Source organism: Anas acuta, chromosome 14 (genome assembly GCF_963932015.1).
Source record: "Anas acuta chromosome 14, bAnaAcu1.1, whole genome shotgun sequence".
Lineage (NCBI taxonomy): Eukaryota > Metazoa > Chordata > Aves > Anseriformes > Anatidae > Anas > Anas acuta.
In genome coordinates this window covers 579030-604170 of record NC_088992.1, presented here as the reverse complement: position 1 = coordinate 604170, position 25141 = coordinate 579030, and the positions used below count along the sequence as shown (strand labels likewise).

The 25141-nt window shown below is 47.3% G+C and overlaps 2 protein-coding genes across 8 annotated transcripts in view; one reads left to right on the top strand and one right to left on the bottom strand.

Moving 5' to 3' along the window:
- Nucleotides 1–7528, top strand: part of TCERG1 (transcription elongation regulator 1) — a 34397-nt gene extending 26869 nt beyond the window's left edge. For all 4 annotated transcript variants that reach the window (XM_068697787.1, XM_068697785.1, XM_068697784.1 and 1 more), the window contains 6 exons: nt 2717–2881; nt 3694–3876; nt 4603–4782; nt 5746–5829; nt 6056–6156; nt 6378–7528. In XM_068697787.1, coding sequence (XP_068553888.1) covers nt 2717–2881; nt 3694–3876; nt 4603–4782; nt 5746–5829; nt 6056–6156; nt 6378–6579 — 915 coding nt within the window. In that variant the 3' untranslated portion in view covers nt 6580–7528. The remainder of the gene's footprint in view (nt 1–2716; nt 2882–3693; nt 3877–4602; nt 4783–5745; nt 5830–6055; nt 6157–6377) is intronic.
- A 4252-nt stretch (nt 7529–11780) lies between these two features.
- Nucleotides 11781–25141, bottom strand: part of PPP2R2B (protein phosphatase 2 regulatory subunit Bbeta) — a 91864-nt gene continuing 78503 nt past the window's right edge. For all 4 annotated transcript variants that reach the window (XM_068698057.1, XM_068698056.1, XM_068698058.1 and 1 more), the window contains 5 exons: nt 22566–22743; nt 19099–19263; nt 14283–14452; nt 14019–14110; nt 11781–13261 (listed from right to left, as the gene is read on the bottom strand). In XM_068698057.1, coding sequence (XP_068554158.1) covers nt 12982–13261; nt 14019–14110; nt 14283–14452; nt 19099–19263; nt 22566–22743 — 885 coding nt within the window. In that variant the 3' untranslated portion in view covers nt 11781–12981. The remainder of the gene's footprint in view (nt 13262–14018; nt 14111–14282; nt 14453–19098; nt 19264–22565; nt 22744–25141) is intronic.

Here is a 25141-nt window from a genome sequence, read left to right as displayed (position 1 = left end):
TTGTTTTCCTTTGATTTTGAAAGTGTTTAAAAGAAAACAAAATTTAATGCATTTAGCCTGAAGCTTTCTCAGTCTGTTTTAAAAGTCCAAAATCTTTATTTATGGAGGATCAACTTTACAGAAATCTTTAACGTAAGGGTTTAAAGTTACCCAATATTTGATTTTTACTTCACTGATTTATGACTTGCTGGCTGGTGGTAGGGCCCAGCTGAGTTTTCAGGTAGTTGTTTTTATTCACGTGGCTAACGTCAGTGAGGAAACAGGATCGAAACACTTCAGGGACGGAGGTGAGCAGGTACGCCTGGTCAGAGGCAGGGGAGGACACCTGGGAGTGACCTGCGAGCTGATGGCTTTGGCCAAGTTCCTGCTGTATTGTCCAGGACACGGGGACGTTGTTGCACGTCCTCAGGATGAGCAGTGCCAGCAGACAAGCCTTAAGCCCTCCTTACGTTGACTTCCCAAAGCTCAGTTGGCAATGCACTGCTGCCACGTTGCCGGTCAGCGTCGGCATCTGGCACAGAGATCTCAACAGTTTTCTTCTGTAACATTAGTTAGTCCAGCTGGTTACTGTGCTTATAGATATATCAAACCCATATATGGAAGAGCTGTGATCCTAAAAATTCCTCAGTGAGATGTTTTTTGTCTTAATTTTTTTTTTTTTTTTTAAGTTTTCCCCTTTGTCTTAATTGGCAAACAAATGGCAATACTTGTGCTGTGTATGTGGCAGATGAAAGGTGGTTCTGACTGCAGTTAAAGCCGTGCCCTGGGAGTATGAGAAGTCTGAAAGGGCCGTTGGCTTTTCTCAGGAGGGAATTGGCTCCATCATCCTGTTTTTTTTCAAAGTCAATGGCTTGTGGAGCAGCAGGTGGTCAGGGTGGTGCCTGCACAGCGTCTGAGAGAGGGCAGGGGAATGCTGCTGGCAGTTCCTGTAAAAACATCCTCCTACACAGTGTATTTTTTTGTTAGGTTTGATTTTGTATTGCAGCTGGTGCCAACGTACTTCAGCAGTGTTGTGAGTGTAGTTTTTATCCTGTTTGTCCCATGGGATATATCTGTCGTACGTGACTCGTGCCAGGTACTTTGGTTTAACTTTGCGATACCCTTACTTTATGGACTTCTGTAGTAACAGCTGGGCGTTGTTTGGTGTTCTGACAGATATTTCTGATGATATCTAATGCTATGGCTTAGAAAGCTTCATTTTTTTATTCTGCATGCATGTTTTAAGATGTTATGAAACAACATTCTTAATCTTAAAATGAATAGATGGTTTGCTTAGGATTTTGTGCAGCTGGTGTAAGAGTGGTAGTGCTGCAGATCCAGAGTAACTTCTCCACTGGCTCTAACCAGTTTGTTCTAATCTGTGCTCACCATCTTAATCTCCCAGATATAGTAAAGAAAAAAATGTCTGTAAAGCCTTTTATGTTTATGTATTGATGTTGTGAAGAGCTAAAATTATCCCTGGGTGAGCCTGCAGAATGTGGGTTCTGATCTCATTCGCACGTGCTGTAACCAAACACGTTTCAGAGCATCAGGATGGCGCTTCTCTGGCACACAGGTTGCTCACCTGTCCGTCTGCCTTCTTCCTTTGTGAAGCTGTGCTTTGGAGCTAAACAGCTTTTGGTGGCCCCCTTATTTAAAGGGATGAGGAGAGGAGTTAAGTAGTAAAAACTGAATGGCCAGCCCTTCTCAACTGATTTTTTTAAGTAGTGTGCCAGGACAAAAGACCTTGCTTTGTGGGCAGCCAGGGGTCGGGGCGCTGTGAAGGCAGCGTGTTTGACCTCGTGTGCACCCCTGAGGTGCAAGGAGGCCAATCTGCCCCTTGCTGCTCAGAGGTGGAGGCTTAAATGCCGATCTGGACTTCTATGGCATAAAGAGGTGGAAATAACGTGGAAAAAAAACCTAGGACCTCAATGCGACAGCAACAAGGGAAACTGCCTGCCCCAGAAAATGAGATAGGTAATAAAGGCACAGTAGTTGCTCATGCATCTGCTGATTCTGGGAGTTCGGGTAAAAACATGTTGCTAGTTTTGTCTCAAGATTTAAAAAAAAAAAAAAAAAAAAAAAAAAAAGGATGATCCTCTGCCAGCCTTTCATGCTGCTAGCATTATGGACAGTGTTGATGTCCCATTTCTAATAGAAAATGTAGACTAAAACGTTTTCTTAAAGTTTAATATATATTTTCATATCCATCTCAACTGTAGCTTACTTGATCGCTGTAAGCACTTAATTCTTCATTGGTTACATCCATTTTGCTATTTATCAGCAGATCCAAGTGTTTACCTCTGTTCATTGTGCACTTGGAAGATGAATCCATAAATACTTGATTTGTTTAGTGCCCGTTTTAAAACTGGATAGCTGCTGAAGTATTGATAGCAAAAAGCTACAACGTGGAATGAGTAGCGTGTTACTGTGATACATAAAAGCTTAAAAAATAAGCTGAAGTAAAACAATAAAAATCATATTGCTGAATCATTCTTTAATGAATATAGTTCATCTTAGATTAGGAAGATCCACTAAATCTACTTGCTTTAGCAAAATTGTCCCAAAGGGGAAGTGAATTTTAGACATGTTATGTAATTAGTTGTAATTGTAATGGTATGTAATTAGTATACTTCCCTCTGTTGGAGGTAAGTTGATTCCTTTTTTCATAAGAGCAAACTGTTACGTATCAGCCTCTTTCTCAAGTGTTGTCTTTCTGTTATTGTCTGTGAAATAGATCAAGATGGACTTCTTTGAATTACTGGCTAATCACCACCTGGACAGTCAGTCTCGCTGGAGCAAAGTGAAGGACAAAGTAGAGACTGACCCTCGTTACAAAGCAGTGGATAGCTCTTCACAGAGGGAGGACCTTTTCAAGCAGTACATAGAAAAAATAGCAAAGGTGTGTGTGACATTCGGAAGTGTCTCTTTGGATGTTCTGCTGGTTATGTTGCTGTTAATGTGGGATGTATCGAAGACGGACTCGGGTGCCTTCGTTCCGTACTTCAGAGATTTCTGTACCATTGCTAGTTTGAAGCACCCTGCAGGACAGCTTGACTCTTAGAAGTACCATCCATGGTACTGCTGGTGCAAGTGTTCGTGGGATGTGTATGCCTGCACGCGTACATGAACACACAAGATGTATGGGAGAATTTCTCCAGCAGAACAAGAGAAACAGAGACTCACGTAAAGTCAGGGGCTTTAAAACTTGAGAAAATACAGATGCTACATGGACTAGTCCCAGCCAGGATGGGCGGTTTCCTTTGCTGCAATTTTTGTATCAGTTGTTTCACGCAGAGTTACAGGTGGTTCATACGCAGTTCCTTCATGGGTTATTCTCTCTGTCCAGTATTCCTACTTTTCTCTTCCAGGGAATTAATGGTTGAGTCCGTATAGCTTGGTTAACAGCTGGTTTATACTGTTTTCCCCAGCCCTTTACTCAGTTTGTCAGTGTATATGAGGAACATGCTCCTAAGAATAGTTGTTCTGGCACCAGTGTTGTGACCAAACTTCTTTTAGCATATAACCCTGCAATGCCTCTGTAGCATACAGTTCTTGAAGCAAAGTTTCGTAGTCTTTTACATCTTAAATCACTTTGTTTTGTTCCAAGATGCCTTCAGTTGGACAATCCTTTAGTTTGCTTACCTGCCTAGTGAAAATATGAAAGGTGTCACATTATTATTGAGAAAAGTTTCTGCTTTTCTTATGTTTCAGAACTTAGATTCTGAAAAAGAAAAGGAGCTGGAAAGACAAGCTCGCATTGAGGCAAGTTTGCGTGAACGAGAGAGGGAAGTCCAGAAAGCTCGCTCAGAGCAAACCAAGGAAATTGACAGAGAACGTGAGCAGCACAAACGTGAAGAAGCAATACAGAACTTCAAAGCGCTTCTGTCTGACATGGTAAGATATGAACAGGTTCTCTCCTGATCTATTCGTTGCAGGAGCTGGTCAGTGCATTTTGCTGATTGTTGCACTACAAAAAAGCTCTTTGTCAATTGTAGCTGAATATATATATAGAAATAGAATTATATTTTCTGTTCCACTGCCCTCCCTTTTTCCTGTTGGGAGTTTTGCATTGTTTGTAAGAGGAGGCTTTGCTTTTAGGGTTGGTGTTCTGACAATTTGCCCAAAGGGTTAGTTGACAGTATTATTCCTGCCGTGCTTCTCCAGCACCTCACTGGTGATGGCAGATCTTTAGACATGCTGCTGTAAATTTCTGTGTCTAGAAAACTAGAAAATTAGGAATATTCTCCTTATTCTTGTGTTGTCTCTTCTTCATGCTCCAAACACAGTCTCTCCAGACTAGAGCCAAGGCACTGCAAAGCTCCTGGTATCTCTTTGCAAATAATTATATTTGAGGCTACTTCTCCAGACCACTTACAGCTAATATAGTATATGGTATCTCTATCTACATTTGAACTTAGGCAAAGTAATTCCCTCTGCCACTGCTTGCTTAGTATTTATAATGAAAGCTGCCATTGTCTCATAATGTTTTTTAAATAGCTTTTATCTTTAGATTGAACCTTAATTTAAAATAAGAGAGAAAAAGAAAGCTTAATAATGTCTAACAATTATCAGTGAGCTGTAGAAAAAATGCTTTTAAATAATAATCGTCCTTTGACTCAGGTGCGTTCTTCAGATGTGTCTTGGTCTGACACCAGAAGGACTCTACGCAAAGATCATCGATGGGAATCTGGCTCCTTGCTAGAAAGAGAAGAGAAAGAGAAACTCTTTAATGAACACATTGAAGCACTTACCAAAAAGAAGAGGGAACACTTTAGGCAACTTCTGGATGAAACTTCAGCGGTAAGAGCTGTATATGCTCAAACTTCAGACCTTTGCCAGTATATTGTGTAGTATTTGCCAGTATATAATTTATCTTTTTCTGTTTTTCTATCACAAAAGCTGATTTTTGGTTGTTTCTATTTCCTGAGTCCTTTTGTTTCACCACTGTCTTTTCTTCTTAAGAAAATGTGTACATTATGTTTCCGTAGCTGTTTATCTTGAGTGTTATTTCAGTTTAACATATGGTTCATTTTCATTTAAGCTTATAATCAGTGATCTTTTTATCTCCTGCAGGATGTCACATTTCTCCAGTGTTAAGCTATTTGGTAGTTTTTACTATATGGCATCGTGGTCTTTCAAATATCCAATGTTTGTGTTAGTATCAGTAAATAATCTTACCACGTTTATCAGTCTTGACATTCTCCTGTTTTATATTGAGCTACTGAATCTGAGCCATTGCACTGCTCTGTGCAATGTAATGGGAATCCATCACCTGTTTGGTGTACTGTGGGGTTCTAGGGAGTCTTGCTCTTTTTTAACCTCATGCAAACTTCAGTCAACTTTCTTTAATCCTGCAGTTTTTAACTTATTTTTAATGCATTAGATAAAAATTCTCAGAATACTAGGTGGATCTTAGTGTGATGGAACAAAGTGACAGACATGTTACTTCGAAGCGGTTGTTTTTTTAATTTTTAATAAGTAAAACTTCTAAAAATATTTTTCTAGTACGTTTATGTATATATGAATGTTAAATGTGTTGGAAAGTAAATGATGTTCATGAGGACTTTGCCTTGAGAGTACTATCTTAATGAAGAAAAGTAAATCTATAAAATTAAAAATACAAATATAGTAGTATAAATAATCAAAACCAACATTTCGATATACAGTAACAGCTGTGTTAGTGTACCTGGGAGATATTTAACATTCCATATTCTTAGAATCTAATCTTCTTGCAATTTTAACTATTTTTCTTTCTTCTGAAAGATAACTTTAACATCAACGTGGAAAGAAGTGAAAAAAATAATTAAAGAAGATCCAAGGTGCATTAAATTTTCTTCAAGTGACCGGGTAAGAGGTTTGCATCGGTGTTGTTAACTTCCAGTATAATGCAGGATACAGAGAAAGCTAGTGACTGCTGAAATGATTTCTGTTTTATATGAACAGAAATATTTTTTTAATTAAAAATGCAAAAGATAAAAATACATTCAACGTGTAATTGTTAGTTATGTTCAGCATGCTGAGTTGCATGAAGTACTCTGCATTCTGTGCTTTAAGCTTATCTTTTCCCTTTCAGAAAAAACAAAGGGAGTTCGAGGAGTACATTAGAGACAAATACATTACTGCCAAAGCTGACTTCCGAACCCTATTGAAAGAGACCAAATTTATAACGTACAGGTGTGTAGCATGTCACCAAAGAACTAATCTTTTTACTATGCTTTTCTCTGTACGTGGCAACAAACTGATGACTGTTTTTTGTCTTAAAGTAATTTGATGTCTTAATTCTTACAAGTTTTCATCTTCCAACTTTATCTGACAAAAACATCTGCATCAGAAGGAGGCCGCTTTTGGCTTTATTTTGATGCCTGTCAGGTGGTAATTCTTACACTTGCTTTCAGATCCAAAAAGTTGATCCAGGAGTCGGATCAGCACCTGAAAGATGTAGAGAAGATATTACAAAATGACAAGAGATACCTGGTACTTGACTGTGTACCAGAAGAGAGACGCAAACTCATCGTGTCCTATGTAGATGACCTGGACCGTCGAGGTCCACCTCCACCACCCACAGCTTCAGAGCCTACAAGACGAACAACAAAATAATTATGAATACTCTCATAACAGGGTATCTGTTAAAAAAGCTTGCATGAGCCATCTGTCAGGTTTATACATATACATTACCGTGAATATATTGCAAAACCATCTTGGGAGCAGAGGAAGAAGCAGCATTTGTGAACATAAAATGGTCTCTGTATAAAAATTAAAAAAAAAAGAAGATGGGGAGAGAGAACATTAAAGTTATTTATGATTTTTTTGGGCATGACTGACAAAAATCAAATGTGGGCTGTGTTTGGTAACTTCAGATCTCAGAGCAATAGTGTGTCTGTATGAGGTACGGATGTCTGATATCTGGGGGCGTTCTTCTCAGCAGTGTTACGTATGCAAGTCTTAGATGATTGTGCTTGTGGTTTGAACTTGTAATACGCGTGTGCCACTGGCTTCCTAATGGTTCACCCATGGTCACCTGTCTGAGGAGATGAAATGCTGTCTCATAACTGAAATTACCGATTACTGAAGACTGCGTTCTGGAAACACAAGTCCTGATCCTGTGCTTGCTTTCACCCTTCTAAATGGAACTAAATCCATTAAAGTCAGTTAAAGCTGAGAGAGGAGAATTAGGACTACAGAGACCAAATTAAATTTGCTCACAGGTCTGCTTTGTTCCTTACCCTATCCATGGATTAGAAACAAAATCAGGTTGCTCTGCCCAAGTGAAGATTTGTCTAACAATTTTTACTCAAAGTTGGAAACACTTGGTAAATTACAGTGGTTACCAGAACAGAACAGGACGGTTGAATAAACACGTTTTTATTTGCGATAAAGTGATCTTTACATCTGGATTAGACTGTGGATTTCCCTTCTGGGTAATTCTTGTAAACTATACTCCTGTTTTGAATGTTAAACTTGTGTTTCTAAAGTTTAATTTTGAAATGTTGGGATTGTTCAGTTTATGTATTTGAACTACAATAAACCAACCCTTTTTATATATGGATTGTACAGGCCTGATAACAGTTTCTGTTGGACTTTGGTGGAGTTGTGGATTTAAGAGTAAAGCAAAGAACCGCACTCATCGTACATAAAATGTTGGCCGTGCTTGGCAAAATAGTGTGTGATACTGTGCAGCATCAAATTAAATTTCGTTAACATTCAGATCCCATCTGTGCAATTGGGTGCCAAACAACATCATTTTCTAGTGTAGTTCTTCACTTCTATGGTTAACGATGAGATGGTGGGAATGGTGGTGTCAAAGTGTTTCCTTCAATTTCTTCTATGTTCTACATTGACATGTTCCTCTGCGTTGGGTGGGGAAGGAAGGATTCTTCAGGAGAAACTTCTTGTTTTTCCCCCAGCAGTTAATTATGTTAACCAGCCCCTGGGACTTCTACTCTGAGGACCAAGACAGGAGCTGAAGGCCATTTGCAGTGATGTAGGCAGCTGGGGAGGGATTGTGTTTCAGATGCCAGCAGTGCAGGCGGCTGTACTGGGAACGCGCTCGGTTCAGGAAAAGCATCCGTCCTACCTGCCTCCTGCTGGCTGACCGCTGCCATGGGGCAGCCAAGCCCCTGGGCGGCCAGCTGAGGGCCAAGGCATTGTGTCAAGTGGGACTGTAGCTCGCTTGGACATCAGCCCCTACAGGACCTGCCAGCACTGCCCGGGGGCAGCGCTGCCCGGCGCTCTGTTGGCTGGGCACAGGGCCAGGCCCACCAGGGTCCCCGGGACGGGCGTTTCTCAGCTGCTCCTGCCCCTGCCTCGGGGATGCGGCGTGGGGTGGCCCTGCTGAGCCATCAGCTCCATTGCCCTGCCCCTCCTTACAGCCAGCGGCATATGGTGGTCACAGCAGTCTGATTGTGTCAAATCTCAGGCTCAGGACTGAATGGGAACTTCCAGTCCCAAATAACCTGTCCAAAACTAAAGTTTGAGATGTGCTGATTTCCTGTTCGTATTCCACTCCCCTGACACTGGTTCCTTTGTGCAGAGGTGCTAACCCAACGGGAAGGCATTGCCAAGGCCCGGGACCCCAAAATGCAGTTGGCATCGCTGGGCTGTGGCACGCCGCGTGTTGCCTCGTGGAGGACCTGGACACCTCGGGTGGTTCTGTGCCCGGGCTCCTCCGGGTTCTCGGGCATGTCCCGTGCCTTCTCCCCATGCTGCTGCCCCAGGGAGCGTGGGGCACCGTGGAGCTGGGTTGCAGGCACAGAGGCAGGCTGCAGCTCAGTGCTGCTCTGGGATTTTTCTTTCCCAATACAGTCATCTGTGTGGGCTGCACGTTGTGAGCACCCCACACCACCTCAGTGCTATTTCTGCAGCTTGCTGACTTTATAGCAATGTGGGAGAAGAGCTGTGACGGGAGGGAAGATGCATTCAGTGGGCATATGATAAAGGACCTTCTCAGCACGTCCCCAAAAGATTTTAGGTGCTTCACATAATTCAGTTTTTACAGAGGTAAAGACAAATGTGGCTATTTCAAATGTCAAAATCCTTGCTGGACATTTTGAAGAGCTCTTGGGATATCCAGGACTATACAAAGCAGCTCCCTTTGGAAGAAAATTCTCACTGTGATGCACACAGCAGCATCCAGCTGCTCTGCTTGGAAAGTGCCTTGCACACTGGGGAAAGATGCCGGGGTTGAATTCATGCACGTTTTAGTAGATTAAGGTCATGCAGTTAATATGAAGGTAAATGAGCGTCTGTTTGTATAACATTTCCTTGACAGTATAAACCATGCCCTGAAGCCTCTAATTAGGTGCCTCTGCTTAAATTCATCACCAAGATGCACAGAGAATTAGCACGTGGACTACGGGGGAATTGACAGCTTGCTTTAGTGCGTTATCAAATAATGGGATTCGTCCTGCCGAAGGGGGTGGCCTGCACGGCGCTGCCAAGGCTCTGCACCCGCAGTCCCCAGCCCCCTTCCCTCTGGCACGCCCCGGGGGCTGTGAGTGTGCCCCGGGGGCTGTGTGTGTGCCACAGGGCTGTGTGTGTGCCACAGGGCTGTGTGTGTGCCCCGGGGGCTGTGTGTGTGCCACAGGGGCTGTGTGTGTGCCACAGGGCTGTGTGTGTGCCCCGGGGGCTGTGTGTGTGCCACAGGGCTGTGTGTGTGCCATCAGGGCTGTGTGTGTGCCCTGGGGGCTGTGTGTGCCACGGCCAGGCTCGCGCCCTGCCCTGCGCAGAGCCGCCCAGCACACCCTTACCGGGTGGGGCCAGCTGGGAGCTGTGATCACCTCTCACCCTGGTCACCCTGGCAGGTTGCTTTAGTTTTATTTTAAAGCCAGTTCAGCTACAGATAGAAAATGCTAATGAAGAAAAAAAAAAAAAAGCAAGGTAATTCCTGATGAACACCCAAAATCTGATGTTTCCAGTGACAGGCAGCAGGTGCTGAGCCCTGTGCTTGGTCTCTGTGACAGGGGCTGGGCACCGAGAGGGCGTCCGAGCACCTCTCCCCGTGACAGCAGCACCCAAACTGCACACAAGCAAGAGAGAGCAAGAGGAGGCTGCAGTGCCATTGTCCTCCCCATTACGTCCTCAGCATTCCCTGAGTGCAAACATGGAAGAATTCACTGAAGTTGCCCATCTTCACCATCGTGACCTGTCTGCCAGTGTCTGCGCCGAGAGGCAGAGAGCTCTGCAGCCGCTGTGCTGCCACAAAGCCACCCGATGCGTCTCACCACCAAGGTGCTGCGTGGACACGTTCCTGCTTTGCATTTTTTGATGTTTCAGATCGGAGCTTTAATTTGGACTGCAAACAGGAGGCCAGGGGCTCTCGCCTAGACAATGCGTTTCCAGTGAGGAGAAGGAGAATGACGAGAACGACCTCCTGGCCAGAGGGGTGCTCTGAGCACGTTCCCAGTCCTCTCGTCCCCCGGCGCCCAGCAGGGTCAGAGGCGGCAGCGCTGCCCGGCTCCCTGGGAGCTGATGGGCGCTGAAGCCGGGGCCTTTCCCCGGCCCTGCCTCGCTGCCACCAGCCCCAGCTGCTCAAAGCCAGGAGCGCTTTGTCTCAGTAAATACATGTTTGTGTTGCCAAGCCTTTGTGCAGTTAAAGCAGTATTTGGTTCCCATGAAATCAGGTGTTTGATTAGTCTACTGAGGGGGAGGGCTAACCAACTTACCTTTATTCACAGGAAGGTCCCCGTCCAGCCGCACGCAATCCGCTCTGCAGACACCTGTTGCACTTGACTAAGAGCTGAAAAGTGAATTAACGCCTTACAGGCACGTCCATGGCCCCTGTACACCTGAGGGTCGTGCCCTTGCCAGGGTGCCCCCAGCTGAAGGTGGGAGGCTCTGTCTCCACGTAGCGGTCTCCAAAACGACGTCTCGTACTGGGATGCAAAATCTCAGGGTTCTCTGCCAGCCGCCAGCAGTGCCTCATCAGCACAGCTGGGCAGACAGCCCCAGCCCCGATCTCCAGATACACTCTGGTGCCACGGAGCTGATGTTACACAGCACTTGAAAAGCACAACAATCAGCGACTCCACACAGACGTGTTTGGGACAACTTTACTTTTGATACCAGTGCAGGTTTTCTTTACAGGAACAAAAAAAAAAAAAAAGAACTTTTTTTTCTTTAATGGTCCATTTACTCCTGACTTTTTTTTTTAACCATTTCATTAAAAAAAAAAAAAAAAGTTACTCCTGAAAGCCATCCTTTGTAGTAAATTTATAAGCCAGTGCATATTATTTTTCCCCACCTTGTACTTAGCTCTTTAAAGAAGGCAAATGCTCCCTGCTCCTGCCCTGTGCAGGCTGGCTGGGTGGGGGCAGAGTGTCAAACAGCACCAGCCCAGGGACTTGAACCACATCTTCCTCTCCCCCCAGAGAGAGATAAATGCCAGTCCCAGCCTCTATGCAGTTTACGTTTTTCCTTGTGGTACCTATGTTCCTTGAGTAAGTGGCAGTTAGTCTCACTTGTAAGGTGTAAGAGTTGGTAGGTCCTTGCAGAAACTGCTTGAAATCCCAATCGTGCCTTATGAAAGAGACTGTCTATGAAAGAGACTCTCTAAAGAGTGCATTTTGTCCTTAAAAATTTGTGTAAACTTCCTTGCAAGGATGCAGGCACTGGTGGGATGCCCACTGCCCATAGCAGAACAGATGCACAGCAGGGCTACCCTTATGGATCCATTTCTCAAGTGACAGTGTTGATTTATTTTTTAATTGACTTTATTTATCCTTTTGTTTTTTGTTGCAGGAGCAGGTTTCAGATTGAAAATTCTTTAATTCTTTTTTTTTTTTTTAATTGAACAGTTGCTCAAGTAAATGAAGGATCTGAACACTCTTTACAGTAGAAAGGGCAGCCTTGCCATGCAAAGAGGAAGAGTGATGTTTTTATTATTATTGTAATAATAATTATTATTATATGGTAGGACCATAGACAGCCTCTCTCTGAAGCAGTCAGCTGCTAACAGCAATATATGGTTGTATTCTGTTTTAGAATGTCATAAATTAGCAACATACACTTTATCTTAAAAACAAAACAAAACAAAAATGGAATAAATAAATAAATAAATTAAAAAAGAAAAAGAGAGAGAGTCACAACATGCAAGAACTTAAAATAGAACAATTAAAAATGACCAAAGCAAAATACAAGAAACACAGAAGAAAAGCGCCCAGGTTCAATTTGGTTTGCAATCAATGCATTTTGGAAGCATCATTTATAAAGGTATTTCGTATAGCAAAAAAAGGCACCACAGTATCTACAAAGCCAAATCCTTAGGAGAGTTTCTGTGGGGTGAAGGCGGAAGGCAGCAGCCTGGTTAGCGCACACATCTCGTGTGCAGTGCCATCCCTCCTCCTTTGAGCCTGTCTATTGCAAATCTGAGCTTTTCCATGTTATGTTTGGTTTTGCTGTTGCTGTTGGTAAAAATATGAAGTAAGAAAAAGACAAATGTGAAAAATAGCAAAGGGGACAACATTCTGCTCTTGCAAAATAACAAGTGGAACATTTCTAGGATAAAGTTTTAAAAAATCCAAACGGGCTGCTGTAGTTAAAACCCCAACCACACAGTCCTACACACACACACGCACAACCTCCCCTTCTTTTCCCGCTGCAGCTGACGCGATACCCCACACTACTGTGTTACCACGCTTGAATCAGCAGACAACTACAACCATAGCAATGCCACCAGAGGACACTGGGGTAATGAAAGCCTAAACATTCCCAGCCTGCTCCACGTTATGTCTTAGCTCGCGATTCACAAGTAAAGGAAAACCTGGTATCTACTCGGTGCGCCCACCCACTGCCCTAGGTGTCAGTGAGTGGCGGATAGTGAAGCTGGTTTGCTTGCCCCTGCACAACTCCTATATGCAGAGCAGTAATTAAACAAATGAATAGGAAGGAAAAGGGAAAGAAAAAAAAATAAAAAAAAAGAAGAAAAAAAAAGAAAAGAAACATTTGAAATCTTGTGTTTACTAGTATTCAGTACATGAGATTCCTAAAGAATAACTTATCCTCCTAGTTAACCTTGTCCTGGAATATATACAGGTTATTTGTTGCTGCCACGGCAATGATATTTTCTGAAGGGTGCCAAGCTGTATGCAAGATCTTTTTGCTGAAGTCCAGACTGTCCACACTAATTTCGTCTTTTCTCCGCTTGCCGCCCACGCAGACCTTGCGGGGCTTGAGGATGGCCCGGGGCTTGCTGTTCTCCCGCGAGGCCTCCAGCGTCACGTCGCGCTTGGTGTTGCGGTCGAACATGCGGAAGAAGTTGTTGTAGGAGCCGGTCATGATGACGCTGGGAAGAGGAGGAAGGACGAGTCAGCGAGCGCGGCTCCATCCCTGTCCCCACGCACCCCTGGGCTCTGCTCCAGCCATGCCGGGCACCGCTGAGCGCCCGGCCGTGGACACCGCACCCCGTGGTCAGCGCCTGCCCCCAGGACGTGCCGGCACCTCGTGCCGCGAGCCATGCCAACCGGTTTTGGTTTGGCCAGAGGAACCAAGCGTTTACTTGCATCTCCTCAAGTCTTTCCCCTCCTCATCTGAAGGAATATTAATACCAAAGGATAATAACTCATATTGGGATCCCTCCATATGAGGATATTTAGCTGGCCTGAACCAAATGATTTTCACAGTTTTTTAGAGGCAAACCGCCTTGTGACTACAGGCATATTGAATATGCAGAGATGTAATGAGGTTTAGATTAGATTTTGAATTTGGGCTTCAGGCCAGTTGTGTCTTGCTATTTGCTTTGATGTTACAGAGAAAATATCACAGCGCTCCTGCAAGGTCAGCTGCTCTTGGACATTTTCTGCTGCCTTGGATAGTGTGATTTCTGCACGGGTAGCTCTCAGCCCCAGACTGCTGATATCTGGAGCCAAATACCTCGCCACATCCCCTTGCACCCCACTCCCAACAGCAGGCTGGGCGCAGGCCCTGTGTCTGACCGCCTCCATGTCGGCAATGGCGACGCAGCGCTGGGGCCGCCAGTGCCAGCGCCCGGGAGCGGGGAGGAGCCGCTGGGGGGGGTCCCGCGCAGCCCCGCCGCCCCTCACCTGTCGGTGCCGTTCCACACGCACTCGAACTTGTCGAAGATGCAGTCGTTCTCGTACAGTGAGCACAGCTTGCTTCGCAGGTAGTCGTGGACCTGGTGGCAGGGGATGGGTGGTGTGAGGCCGGGGCTGTGCCTGTCGCCCGAAGCAGCGGAGCCGCCTCGGCAGTGCGGACGGCAGGACGCTCCCGGACGCTCCCACCCGTCACGGCGTGCGGTCCCCTTGCTGCCAGCCCCGGCTGTGCCAGAGGCAGTGCTCCTCACTCACCTGGTACGTCTCGATGGGCCGGTTCTCCATGTTCAGGTCCCACACTTTGACGGTTAGGTAGTCCCTGGTCATGATGTACCTCCCGCTGTGGCTGAATTTGACATCGGAGATCGAGGAGATGATCTCAGAAAAGAACGACCGGTTACTTGGGTCTTCGGGCTCCTCAAAAACTGCAGGAGAGGAAGGGACAGCGGTCACCAGCGGTGCCTGCGAGACTGCTGCCCTGCCCGGGATGGCGGGTGGGAGAGCAGCGCCTGCAGCACGGGGACACAGTGTGCCCGTGGGCTCCCAGCGCTGGGCATGGCATAAAACAGGCAAACATCCACATTTCACAGACTTCGCATGGTGCAATTGAAGCTCCTTTGTTTTTTAATGAGTGCAATAAGCAGGAAGGATCATCAGAGACCCATCTATCAACAACACAGTAGAAGCCCAAAAGATGTAGAGCTTTGCATGCCTATTCTCTCTAGAAATTAATGTGTAGCATAACCAAAAGTCAATGTAAATATTTTATAGCCTCTGCAACCTACAGATTTCATCTGATCAGTCTTGAATAAATCATAGTTTTAACAGTCCGAAGGATATCACTGAAGTTCCGAATTAAATGCATTTACAAATTCAATTTCAAAGTAACATGTATGGCTTTAAAAAAAAATAAATCAGAGATGCATCAGCACTGAACTTATGCACTTGGGGGAGCTCTGCCTACTCTTCTCTTTCCATCTCTACAGACCCCCTTACTACCTCAGCATTAAAGAACTTTGCCAGTAAGAAGGAGAAGCTCTTCCTGCTTCATTTCTGTACTGGGAAAACAAAGCAGTTCCCAGCCATGTTAATCCGACTTTTGCCCCGGCACTGACACTGCTACAACAGCCTCTGCTGCATCACCTTTTTGTTCTGACCCACTCGTACCTAGAAAAGGAGAGTTTGTGAGGAGCCAGCCTGGCTGCTCCGTGAGCCAGGGATGGGCTCACCTTGCATGCCACACTGAGCACAAACGTTTCCTTGGTTTTATTGTCCCCTAGCTGAGCCCTGTGCTACAGATGCCTCAATTCTTAAATATGGTGGAAAGAGTGCCTGAAGTGCCAGTATAAATGATCTGCCTACAAATCAGAAATGGCAGTCCCCAGATTTGGCTCTTTTAATCACCAGCAGGAAATCTGCTGATACGTCAGGTTTTTGCTTGATAGTTTGTTTGTTTTTAATAAGAAAAGTAACAACAAGAGAAAATAAAGATCTGAGGCAGTCTATGGAGAGCATCCGAATTCCATGACTTGTCTTCACTGTAACCATCACAGGTTTTCTCATACCAGGCCAGTTGCTTCATGAGGCTTTTCTAACAGCTGCATCATTTTTGTCACAGCTGTATGTGAGCTGTCATCAAGGCTAGAGGTGTTAAATTTATAGTCCATGGGCAAGAGGAAATTATTGCTGATATTGTAGAAGTAAAAAAGTTAAATTGCAGATTTATGAACAAACAATAAAGGCCTCAGATAATGAGCCCAAGAGCTGGTGGCAACACCAAGACAAATGAGCAAGAACGAGAGGGCAGAGCCAGAACAGGGACAGGAGCTGATTTCTGGCTCCAGGCAGCCCAGCACACTTCTCCTGGCTGTATTTTCCACAGGCCTCACTGCTCGTCTGCAGTGTGAGGCCATGACACCTGCAGCACTGAGCTACCGGAGCCCAGGAGAGGTCCCAAGGCACCCCCGGCTGTCGATGCCCAAGCACCTGCCCGGGAGCAGCCCTCGGCACTCTGCTGGGGCAGCCTCAAAGCAAATGGTTTCTTTTCACTCAGCAACTAATTTAACCGCTCATCATTAAATTTAACACCAATTTGAGTACTGTCTTTTCTTTCTCACTTCTTCATTTAAACCCTAATCATGGCAATTAACCATGCATACTGGAAAATTGAAAGCACAGCAAGGCCACACAGGGCACTGGCACCGCGTGCAGCCCCAGTCCCGGCCGCGGGCCGGGTGTCCCCACGGGGCCACAGCACCCAGTGGACATGGCTCTGGCCCTAAGCACCCCTCTGCTAGGGGCAATGAGCAGCCAGGTGGAGGTTTCAATTTAAAATGAAGACAAGAGAATATTGCAAAGGCAAAGAGGTTTCCTGGCTTGCTAAATGAGCTCAGGGTGGCACACGAGGCTTGCTCTTCATCCCCCTGGAGATTTTGCACAATCGGCTAGTTAATTTTTAGCTCAAGGTCTTGCCAGGCTTATTATTCTGTGCAGCAGGACATCATTAGCTGCTGTGTGGGGCTGGGGGAAAGAGATGATTCGTTTCTGGGGGGTGACACCATCAGCTCGGTTCTGCACCAGCTATGTGCCTGCTGCTTCAGTCAAACCCAGCAGACAAGGGGAGCTCGTTTCCACTCCCAGAGCCTCAGTCCTGCACAGGATTAGCTTCACCTACGCAGAGAGAAGTGAGGTGTCTCACATGAGATCAGAGCTCTGTGCTCTATTTATGCAACTTTTTTCCTCTATAACATGCTTAGATGAAAAACGAGGTAAATAGAACTCACTGCTAATAGGAAAGTGGAAGTGAATGTTTTTTCTTTGCTGCAGCCTGAGGTGGAAACCTGACAGTACAGTGGAGCAGAGCTTTCACAGGAAAACCCAGTACTTTCCTGCTTCTCTTGCTTCAAATTAAAAGCCAAAAGCCCACTGATAGTTCACCTAGGCACAAAATTCATCACAAGCATAACTGAGGAAAAGCTATGCTGGTGCAAGCAGAGAAGCCAGTTTTGCTTTCTACCAGAAAAATCAACTTTGCAGTCCAGCCTCAGCCCAGGGGCACAGGAACACTGCAACCATGGCCTAAGGCCAGAAATCGCACGTCTGGTGCCAGTCTCTCCCGAGTAATTCACTTTTCTGCCTCATTCCTCCTGCCTGCAGCGAGGCAGCAGCACTCATTTCTGTCCCTCACAGACAAGGTGCAGATGAATGAAGCGCTCCTGTCCAGGTGCCCTGAGTGCCCACGTGGACAGGCGCAGGCAGGATCAGACCCAGGGTCCCCATCTGCGGAGCACCGAGGGGCCAGGCAAAGGCTGGCAGCCACCAGGACAGGCAGGGCTGGGGGAGCAGTATTTTGATGCCCCTCCGAAGGGTTTTGTGTGGCTTTGCTTCTTCTGCCAAGGCAAATTCAGGCTGCTGAGCTCACAGGGAGGGTTTCTGAGGCACTAGTTCTGTGGTCAAGCTGCAGCAAAGGAAAGCCAGAGCTCCGATAAGCGGCGCTGGCAGCGTGTTTTCAGCCATCAGCCTGGTGCTCAGCTGGGTTGCTGCTGTCCCTCACCCCTCGCAGTGCCCCAGCTGCCACCTCCTGCTGACTGTGCAGGGAGCCGTGCCCGGGCCAAGGCTGATCCCAAGCACAGATGCTCTATCCTGTGTGTGACGCCTAATGGGTTTTTTCCTCCCTTTTTCACATGGCTCTTCAGAACAGAAAGACTTTTGCTGGGATCTCCAGCTGCCCATGAATTCCAACCTCCCTTTTGGCTTCCTGTGGCACTTCGGACAACTTGAGAGGTTTCTTTGTGCACAAACTGCCCATGGAGTTACCCTTGCACCAGACCTTCCTAATATTGTAGCCCACCACTCTTTAAGTCCCCGAGGAGCAGACATTTATATGTAGAAAAGGATATTCTCCCATAAGACAGCTACATGGCTGGAGGTAACATATAAAATGTCACGGCTAGCAGGAGCCTCAAATAAAATGGGCAACCAAAATTTAGTAAGAGAAGCACATAAGTAAAAGCTGGCCCCAGGCTGCAAAGTGCATCTACCTACATAAACATGACTGAGATGTGCAGTGCTATCTTTTGCATTTTTATTAAATATTGACAGTTATTAAATATTTCCATTGGAGAATTTGCTTCAAAAAGCCAATGTTGCTTTTCATTTTGAACTGTGATGAACTGTCTCAATTTCAACTCACACATCTGCTGAACTGCAATTGACTGAGGCTGATGCTTCAGAGGGATAGAGGGAAATCAATATGAAAATGTCAAGGGAGAGGTCAAACCAAACTTGTATTCATTGTTGGTTGGTGTGCTCACTGAGGACTAAAAGCACCCAAACAAAGGGAAATACCATGTGAGGGCTTCTGCCACTGATGTGTCAGGAAAAGGCATTTCCTTTGCCCCTTAATTGTACTCCGATTCCTGGCTAGGAGCTGTCACTGTAGGACTGCGAGACACAGTCACGAAACCCAAGAACAGAAGGGTGTGTTATGCTCAGTATTTGGGAAAACAACCATTCCGTATTTTCAGATCTCCAGACAATAATGTAAGCTTTCCTCTCTTTCTTTACTTCAGTTTAAAAACAGGTATCAGACTGTAACCACAGCTCAAAAGCCGAACAGCAGTAGCTGGTGTGTCATTCCCTACCGCCTCTGCCAGAGGCCTGAATCTGAAATGCAGCCAGGTGCTCTCTGGATGTATATTTCTGGCACTAGGCTTCTGTTAGTTGCACCTGGTTTGTGTGTGTCATTCCTGTAACATCACCGTGTTTTAGATGCTTCAAATCTCATTAATTTCCCCCAAGACATTGGCCATTTTCTGAAGAAAAACTAGTTTTAGCAGGAACCAAAACGCATTCGCTGCTTCACTTGTCATGTCTGCCAGGGGGGAGGACAAGGAACGCACTCCCTGGCTGCCCTGCTTCCTGCGGATTTTGGGGGCTTTTTTGCACTGACGCAGGCTGCCTCAGCAACGCTGGGACAGGGGGAGCACAGCCCCGCGTGCCCCGAGCACACGGTGACCGACCCTGCTGATCTCCGCACTCCCTTTTTGGGCCCCGGCCCGGCCGTACTCACACTTGGCGTGGCGGTCACAGAGCGCGGAGGTGCGCATGTCGCACAGCCGGATGGTGCCTTTGCTGCTGCTGTACACAAAGGTGTTGCAGTGGTGCGGGTGGAACTCAGCGGCAGTGATCACCTCTGTCAGCTCCTCCATGTTGGCCGGCTTGATGTCCACAATGTCTGGCAGGACGAGTCAAGGCTCCTGGCACCTGCCGCTGACCTCTCCACGCCAGCTTTTTCCATCCCCCTGCACAAACCCTGCAATCCCCACAGAGCAGCGCTGCTCTGCAGTGTGTCAGCACCACGGCTCCACGGAGCCGATGCAGCCAAACACGCACTGCAGCCGCTCCTGCCTCCTGGCATCCACCCACTGCATGCTGATGTCCCCGCAGGCCTCACCCCGTGGGGATGCTGCCTGCCCACACCTCAGCTTGTGTCCACTCCCAGCCCCGAGCCCGTGCTGAGGGCGCCATCCCTCTGCCCCCAGCCCCAATCGGAGCACTGGGCGCATGGAAAATCCTGTTCGTTCCCGTTATCTGCCTGCATGGAGACTGCGGCTCTTGCCCTGCCCGGCCGGGAAGTGCGGACTGTCCTCTCTGTGTGGACAGGCTGGACCCCGATGAATTCACCCCAGCCAGAATAAACAGCTTGTATTGCAGTGTCTGGGCAAAGAGAAAAACCCCACTGAAAGCAACTGAGGGAAGGAAAATAAAACCCAGATGACATCGACAAGCAAAACAACAGACCGGGGTGCCTGGCTGGGGCTGCACAGTTTCTTGGCTCAGTAAGATAATGGCTGAAAGCTGAGCCACAGACCCCATGCCCGGGTCCTGCAGCTGGCCAGGACGGGAGCAGCAGGTCCTGCAGAGGATTCAGATCACAGAACGACAGAATGGCCAAGGCTGGAAGGGACCTCTGAAGACCATCCAGTGCAACCCCCTCACCTACAGCACCTTGCGCAGGATGGCATCCAGGCGGATTTTGGATATCTCTGGAGGAGGCTACACATACTCTCTGGGCAACCTGTCCCAGTGCTCTGACACCCTCACAGTAAATAAGTGCCCCCTCATATTGAGCCGAAACCTCCTGTGCTTCAGTTTGTGCCTGTTGCCTCTCATCCTGTCCTTGGACACACCTGGAAAGAGTCCAGCTCCATCCTCTTGACACCCTCCCCTCAGAAATCTATGTACATTAATGAGGTCTCCCCTCAGTCTTCTCTTTCCCAGGCTGAACAGCCCCAGTTCTGTCAGCCTGTCCTCATATGACAGGTGCTCCAGTCCTCTGATCATCTTTGTAGCCCTTCACAGCCCAATCCAAACACCCAGCAAGGGGCAATTTACCCACTGTGCAGAGAGCGAGAGAAAAGAAATGGCACCTTTCATCGCCCCCTGGAAAGCAAATTAAGGCCGTGCTGTTCCTGGCAAGATGAAGACGTGAATTTCTCAGTTGTGCAGGGGTGATGTAGCAAAGTGACTAGAGGAAAATCTCCATCTCCTGTGGAGGAGAGGGCAAGGACGTGTCAGCAAGAGGGGGGCTTCCTGCCTGCTACGGGAGGGGCAGGTGAGCCTGGTGCTCGCTGCAGCGCGAGGCAGGTGAAGCACAAGCAGACGCTGTGCCTTCCTCCCAGCCCACGCCGCAGGTCGACAGCACAGCCTGGATTACAGCTCAGACCAGACCTGAGCCCAGTGCGTGGCATTACAGGGCAGTAAACACTGACACTCAAACTGCTTCAGGTCCAGCTCTATAAGCACCGGTAAAGCCGGCTGTCGCTGGCATGGCAGGCAGTGCAGGACCGCATTGTGTCACAGTGCCCCTGCGCTCCCACGCAGTTTTGTAGCTGTCCTGCACTCTGATCTGCAATAACCCTTTTACAACAGCCCCGATGCTTTGCTAAGCAAAGGTTTCAAATCACATCGAATTGTGCAGCAGCTGTGTGATGTGCACAAAGTTACAAAAATCCAACCCACAGGACTATGTCTTCTCGGCTCTCAGGGGCTGGATTTGGTCCTGACCAGCAAAACCCCAAACCAGCGATGTGCCCTTCCCCTCCTCAGGCACACGGTGCTGCTGTGGTTCTTCTACCCCAGAGCCCACCACAGTGCCCGCAGCCGATGCAGCCTGGCAGGGCTGGGTACAGCCACACCGGGGACCCCCAGGACAGTGCTGCTGTGCCGGGCAGGGGGGCAGCGTGCCAGCGGGACAGGGCATCTGAGTGGACACTGCTCTGGCGATGACTTTCCTCCATCAATTCTTAGCAAGCATTTTGGGTGCTGCACTTCCACCTTGCTCAAAATCCCTCGGGCCATCTAGACTTCCCGAAGCTTTACCCAAATCCTCACCTTATTCTCCAAAAACCAGCACACACTGCAGCACTGCTCAAACATACGCACTTTGAGCCTCCACCAGCCACATGCCTGTGACTGCTGAAATCCTTTCCAGCTGCCTAAATTTGCCACATGCCCTGGGGATTTCTCAGCAGAAAACACTACATAAATATCACTGATGATTAGTGTCCCATTGTTATTATTTCTAATGCAGCTGTTACAAGGGTGACTGGCACGATCTCATTTGTGTGACTGTGAGTGGCGGCCTGTCACCCTGCTGCAGTATATAATGGAAACAGTGCTATTAATATTTCCACTCCTCGTCTCCCCCAAGGCATCTGTCTTCTAAATCACCTGAGGTCTCCCCTCTCTCCCTCCCACCCCCGACTCAGGCCCTGCAGGCAGAATTCGACACGGTGTCACACAGCCTGGGAGATGGCAGGGGCGCTGCCTGCGGCGCTGCACAGTGCAGGGAGGGCTGGCGGGATGGGTGAGCACCCCAAACACAGCCTGGCATCCTGTTGGCAGCAAGGCTGAGCCCTGGCAGAAATGAGGGATGTGCCCTAAAAGTCACTCCTGGGGACTGGGCTTGCCAGAGCTGTGCAGCAGGACACCGCTTGGTGTGGCAGAGCACCGAGCGCCTGAGCCCCGTGAGCCCATCCCAGGCGGTGCAGCTCCAGTTCCAGCTGGGGATGGGCATGAGCCAGGCTGTGCCACCTGCACGGTCACTGTCAGGGCAGATGTGGCAGGAGCTGGATCCTCACGGGTCCCTGCTCCACTGCTCACCTTCACCGGCACCTGTCTCTCCACCCAGCCCCACGCCGGTGCTCCATTCTGCTCCTGCTCTTAGGTTTCCATCCCACCTGCATGCTCTTCCTGGCAAGAAACCAGGTAGTCAGCAGTAATAAAATGGTAACGAACAGGGTTTGTTATTAGCAGTCTTTCGTAAAGAAAATCGTAATGGGTTAAACCTTTACCTCGATTCTCCCTTTCCTCAGTAAGAAATCAGCTCCACATCATGCCCTCAGCACCGGCCCCATGATTACAAGCCGAGAAGCTGGCAGAGGAGGAGCCCAGGGCCACCACAGGCAGCCCTGGTTGTCACCCAGGGGTCTGCCCGCTGGGTCCATCCCACATGGAGGGGGCACCAAAGGATACTGAAACTCTGATTCGTGATTTCAAAGTTCCACAGGTTTATCCTCAAGTCGTCTGCCGACATGTAGGTCTCGTAGTCGCTGTTGACGGATATGGAGTTGATGTGGTATGTGTGAGCGTTGGCGAACACCCTCCTGGGAGTGGCCTCCACCATCAGGTCCATGGGCCTGAGCACGGGCACCTGCGGGGTGGGAAGCAGAGCATCAGCACGGGGCACGGAGCTGCGGCTGGCACCCTCCTCATAGCACTCTCACCCAAGAAAAACAGTGACTTTGTAAGAACATGAACAGAAGGGAAAGCCAACACAAAAGCCTTTTATTTCTGGAAAGCTGCTGGTGGTGTGGCTACATTTTGGTGAGGCAGCGAGAGCCAAGTAAACCAGATCTGTTCTGCAGCAACAATTCCTTCTGTGGCCAAAGAACAACAACGTCTTCTTTGTTTTGTCACTCTTAAGTGGAATTTGAAATTCCTGGCATGTTTCTAAGAGAAGAGTAGTTTTTAAGAGCCAGGTCAGCACAGATTTTTCTTTCAACTTTTCTGGATTTGCTTCACAGTGAAATGACAGAGGTAAGATGTGAGAAGAGATGGAGAAAGTGAATGCACAGGTCAGAGACATAGAGAAATGAAGAAGCAGAGCTTTTAGATTAATAAGCACAACTTATGTAAACATCAGGGGATGGAGAGATGCAGTCAGAAACAGCATATGCAAGGAACAGTGTAAGTAACAACTTCAGACATAATGTTCTTAAGGCAACTTAATGCACTATAAAGGTGTCAGTCTGTGCTCCTCTTTGCCAGTAAGCTATTCCCTCAAGCTACTTCATTACGGTGTGTATTATCTGTGTGCTGCCCAAAGACATTTCCCATGGCTGCAGAGGTGGGGACAGGAGTGTGACAGCCAGATCAAGTGACACTAGAACATAGGAACTGCCAGCTCAGAGCCTGAGCTTAATGTGATGAGCCTGCTTTCTAATTCAGCCTGACATATTCAATGATGCACCGTTTGCTGTTGAAGGACTCTGCTCAGCCATCTGGGGACACAGGTTCACATTTTGCTCAGAGACTACAGGAAATGAGCTCTCATTAAGACCGTCGGAAACACTATGGTTTTGCAAAGGGAAAGGGCTCAACTGTTACACTGGGCCACTCTGGATGCAAAAACAAATATGGCAAAAGCTTTGGTGTAAGATTTCACTCAGCATGACCACAATGTGCAGACCAACCATGTCTTGTGGTCAGACCCCTGACAATGCCCATCCCCAGAGTAACACTGCAGCCAGGGCTGCGATCCAAAGGAACAACACAAACCGGGGCTGAGCAAGGGTGCTGGTGGTGATCTGCAACTTCCACTGAACCGACGTAATTATCTGCCTGGTTTTTATGCGGCTAGCTACCTGCAAACACATTTTTCTTGAGATAGGAAGCTAAGGTAAGCTCTTCAGGCAACAAAATTCTTCCCACATTACTTCAGAAACACATGCCTGGAAGTTGTTTTCACTGAGTAAAACCCCCCAAAATGAACAAACCTGGCCATCTGTGAGTATTTCATTATGTCAGGATTTCTTACCTGCTACAGTTGTGAGAACCTGCACTTAAATATGGAAAACAGCAAGTGTCCATGCCTCTTTTCAACATGTGCAGTAAGCTTTTGCTTAACTGTACCAACAATGACTATTTAAACCTGCAATAAGCATTTAAACCTGAAAACACTGAAATTTCAAGGCAGGAGCAGCTGGGAGCACACACCGGTTCAGGGCTTTCATCCCATGACAGCAGACATCTTGCAGCAGAAGGAAACCCAGCAGCTCTCTGGATGGTTACAGACAGAAAAGCACAGCACGAGGGTTTTCCAAGAAAACTCAGGAGCAGGAAATCCAACCCTCTAATTTTGTTCAACATGAAAGTGAAAACAGCTTCTGCTCTTTCCTTCAGGAAGAGTTAAATCCACAAAAATTGTAACGGGAAGCTGCTAGCAGAAGAATCACAGGTAGAGAAAAATCTTCTGTCTCACCCATCTTCTGTCCTCTCATTCGCCACCATGGGATTATTCTCAGCTGCATCCTCCCTAATGCGCTGTCTGGTCAGAATTCAAGGGTCTCCAGAAATCTGTCTCCTACCTACCCCGGGACCCCTTCCCACAGGCTGGCAGACACCCCCATTACATTTCTGCTTCACTTACAGCACAGGAAAGGAGACAGTGGTCTAAGGGAAGATCTCTGTGGATTGCTGCACATGCTACTGTGTGACACTGTCCTGGGCCTACACCACAGAAAAGTAGAAGGCAGTGCATGGCCTGGGACTGCAGCGTCCGGTGGCTGTTAAGGGAAAGGGAAAGTGCCTAACACAACAGTGCCAATGTGGTAGCAACTGAATCGTGGGGTTTGGGGGTGGTTTTTTTTTTTTTTTTTTTTTTTAAGCATGCAGAACCCAAGCTTGTATCTATCTAAACCACTGGCATTGTCATGGCAATCCTGAACAACAGAGAGAACTCCTAAACGCATCCCATCCTCAATTATAGAACCAACCTGCAGGGCAGTATCTGGTATTATATATACCCATTATTAAAGGGTAATTCAGTG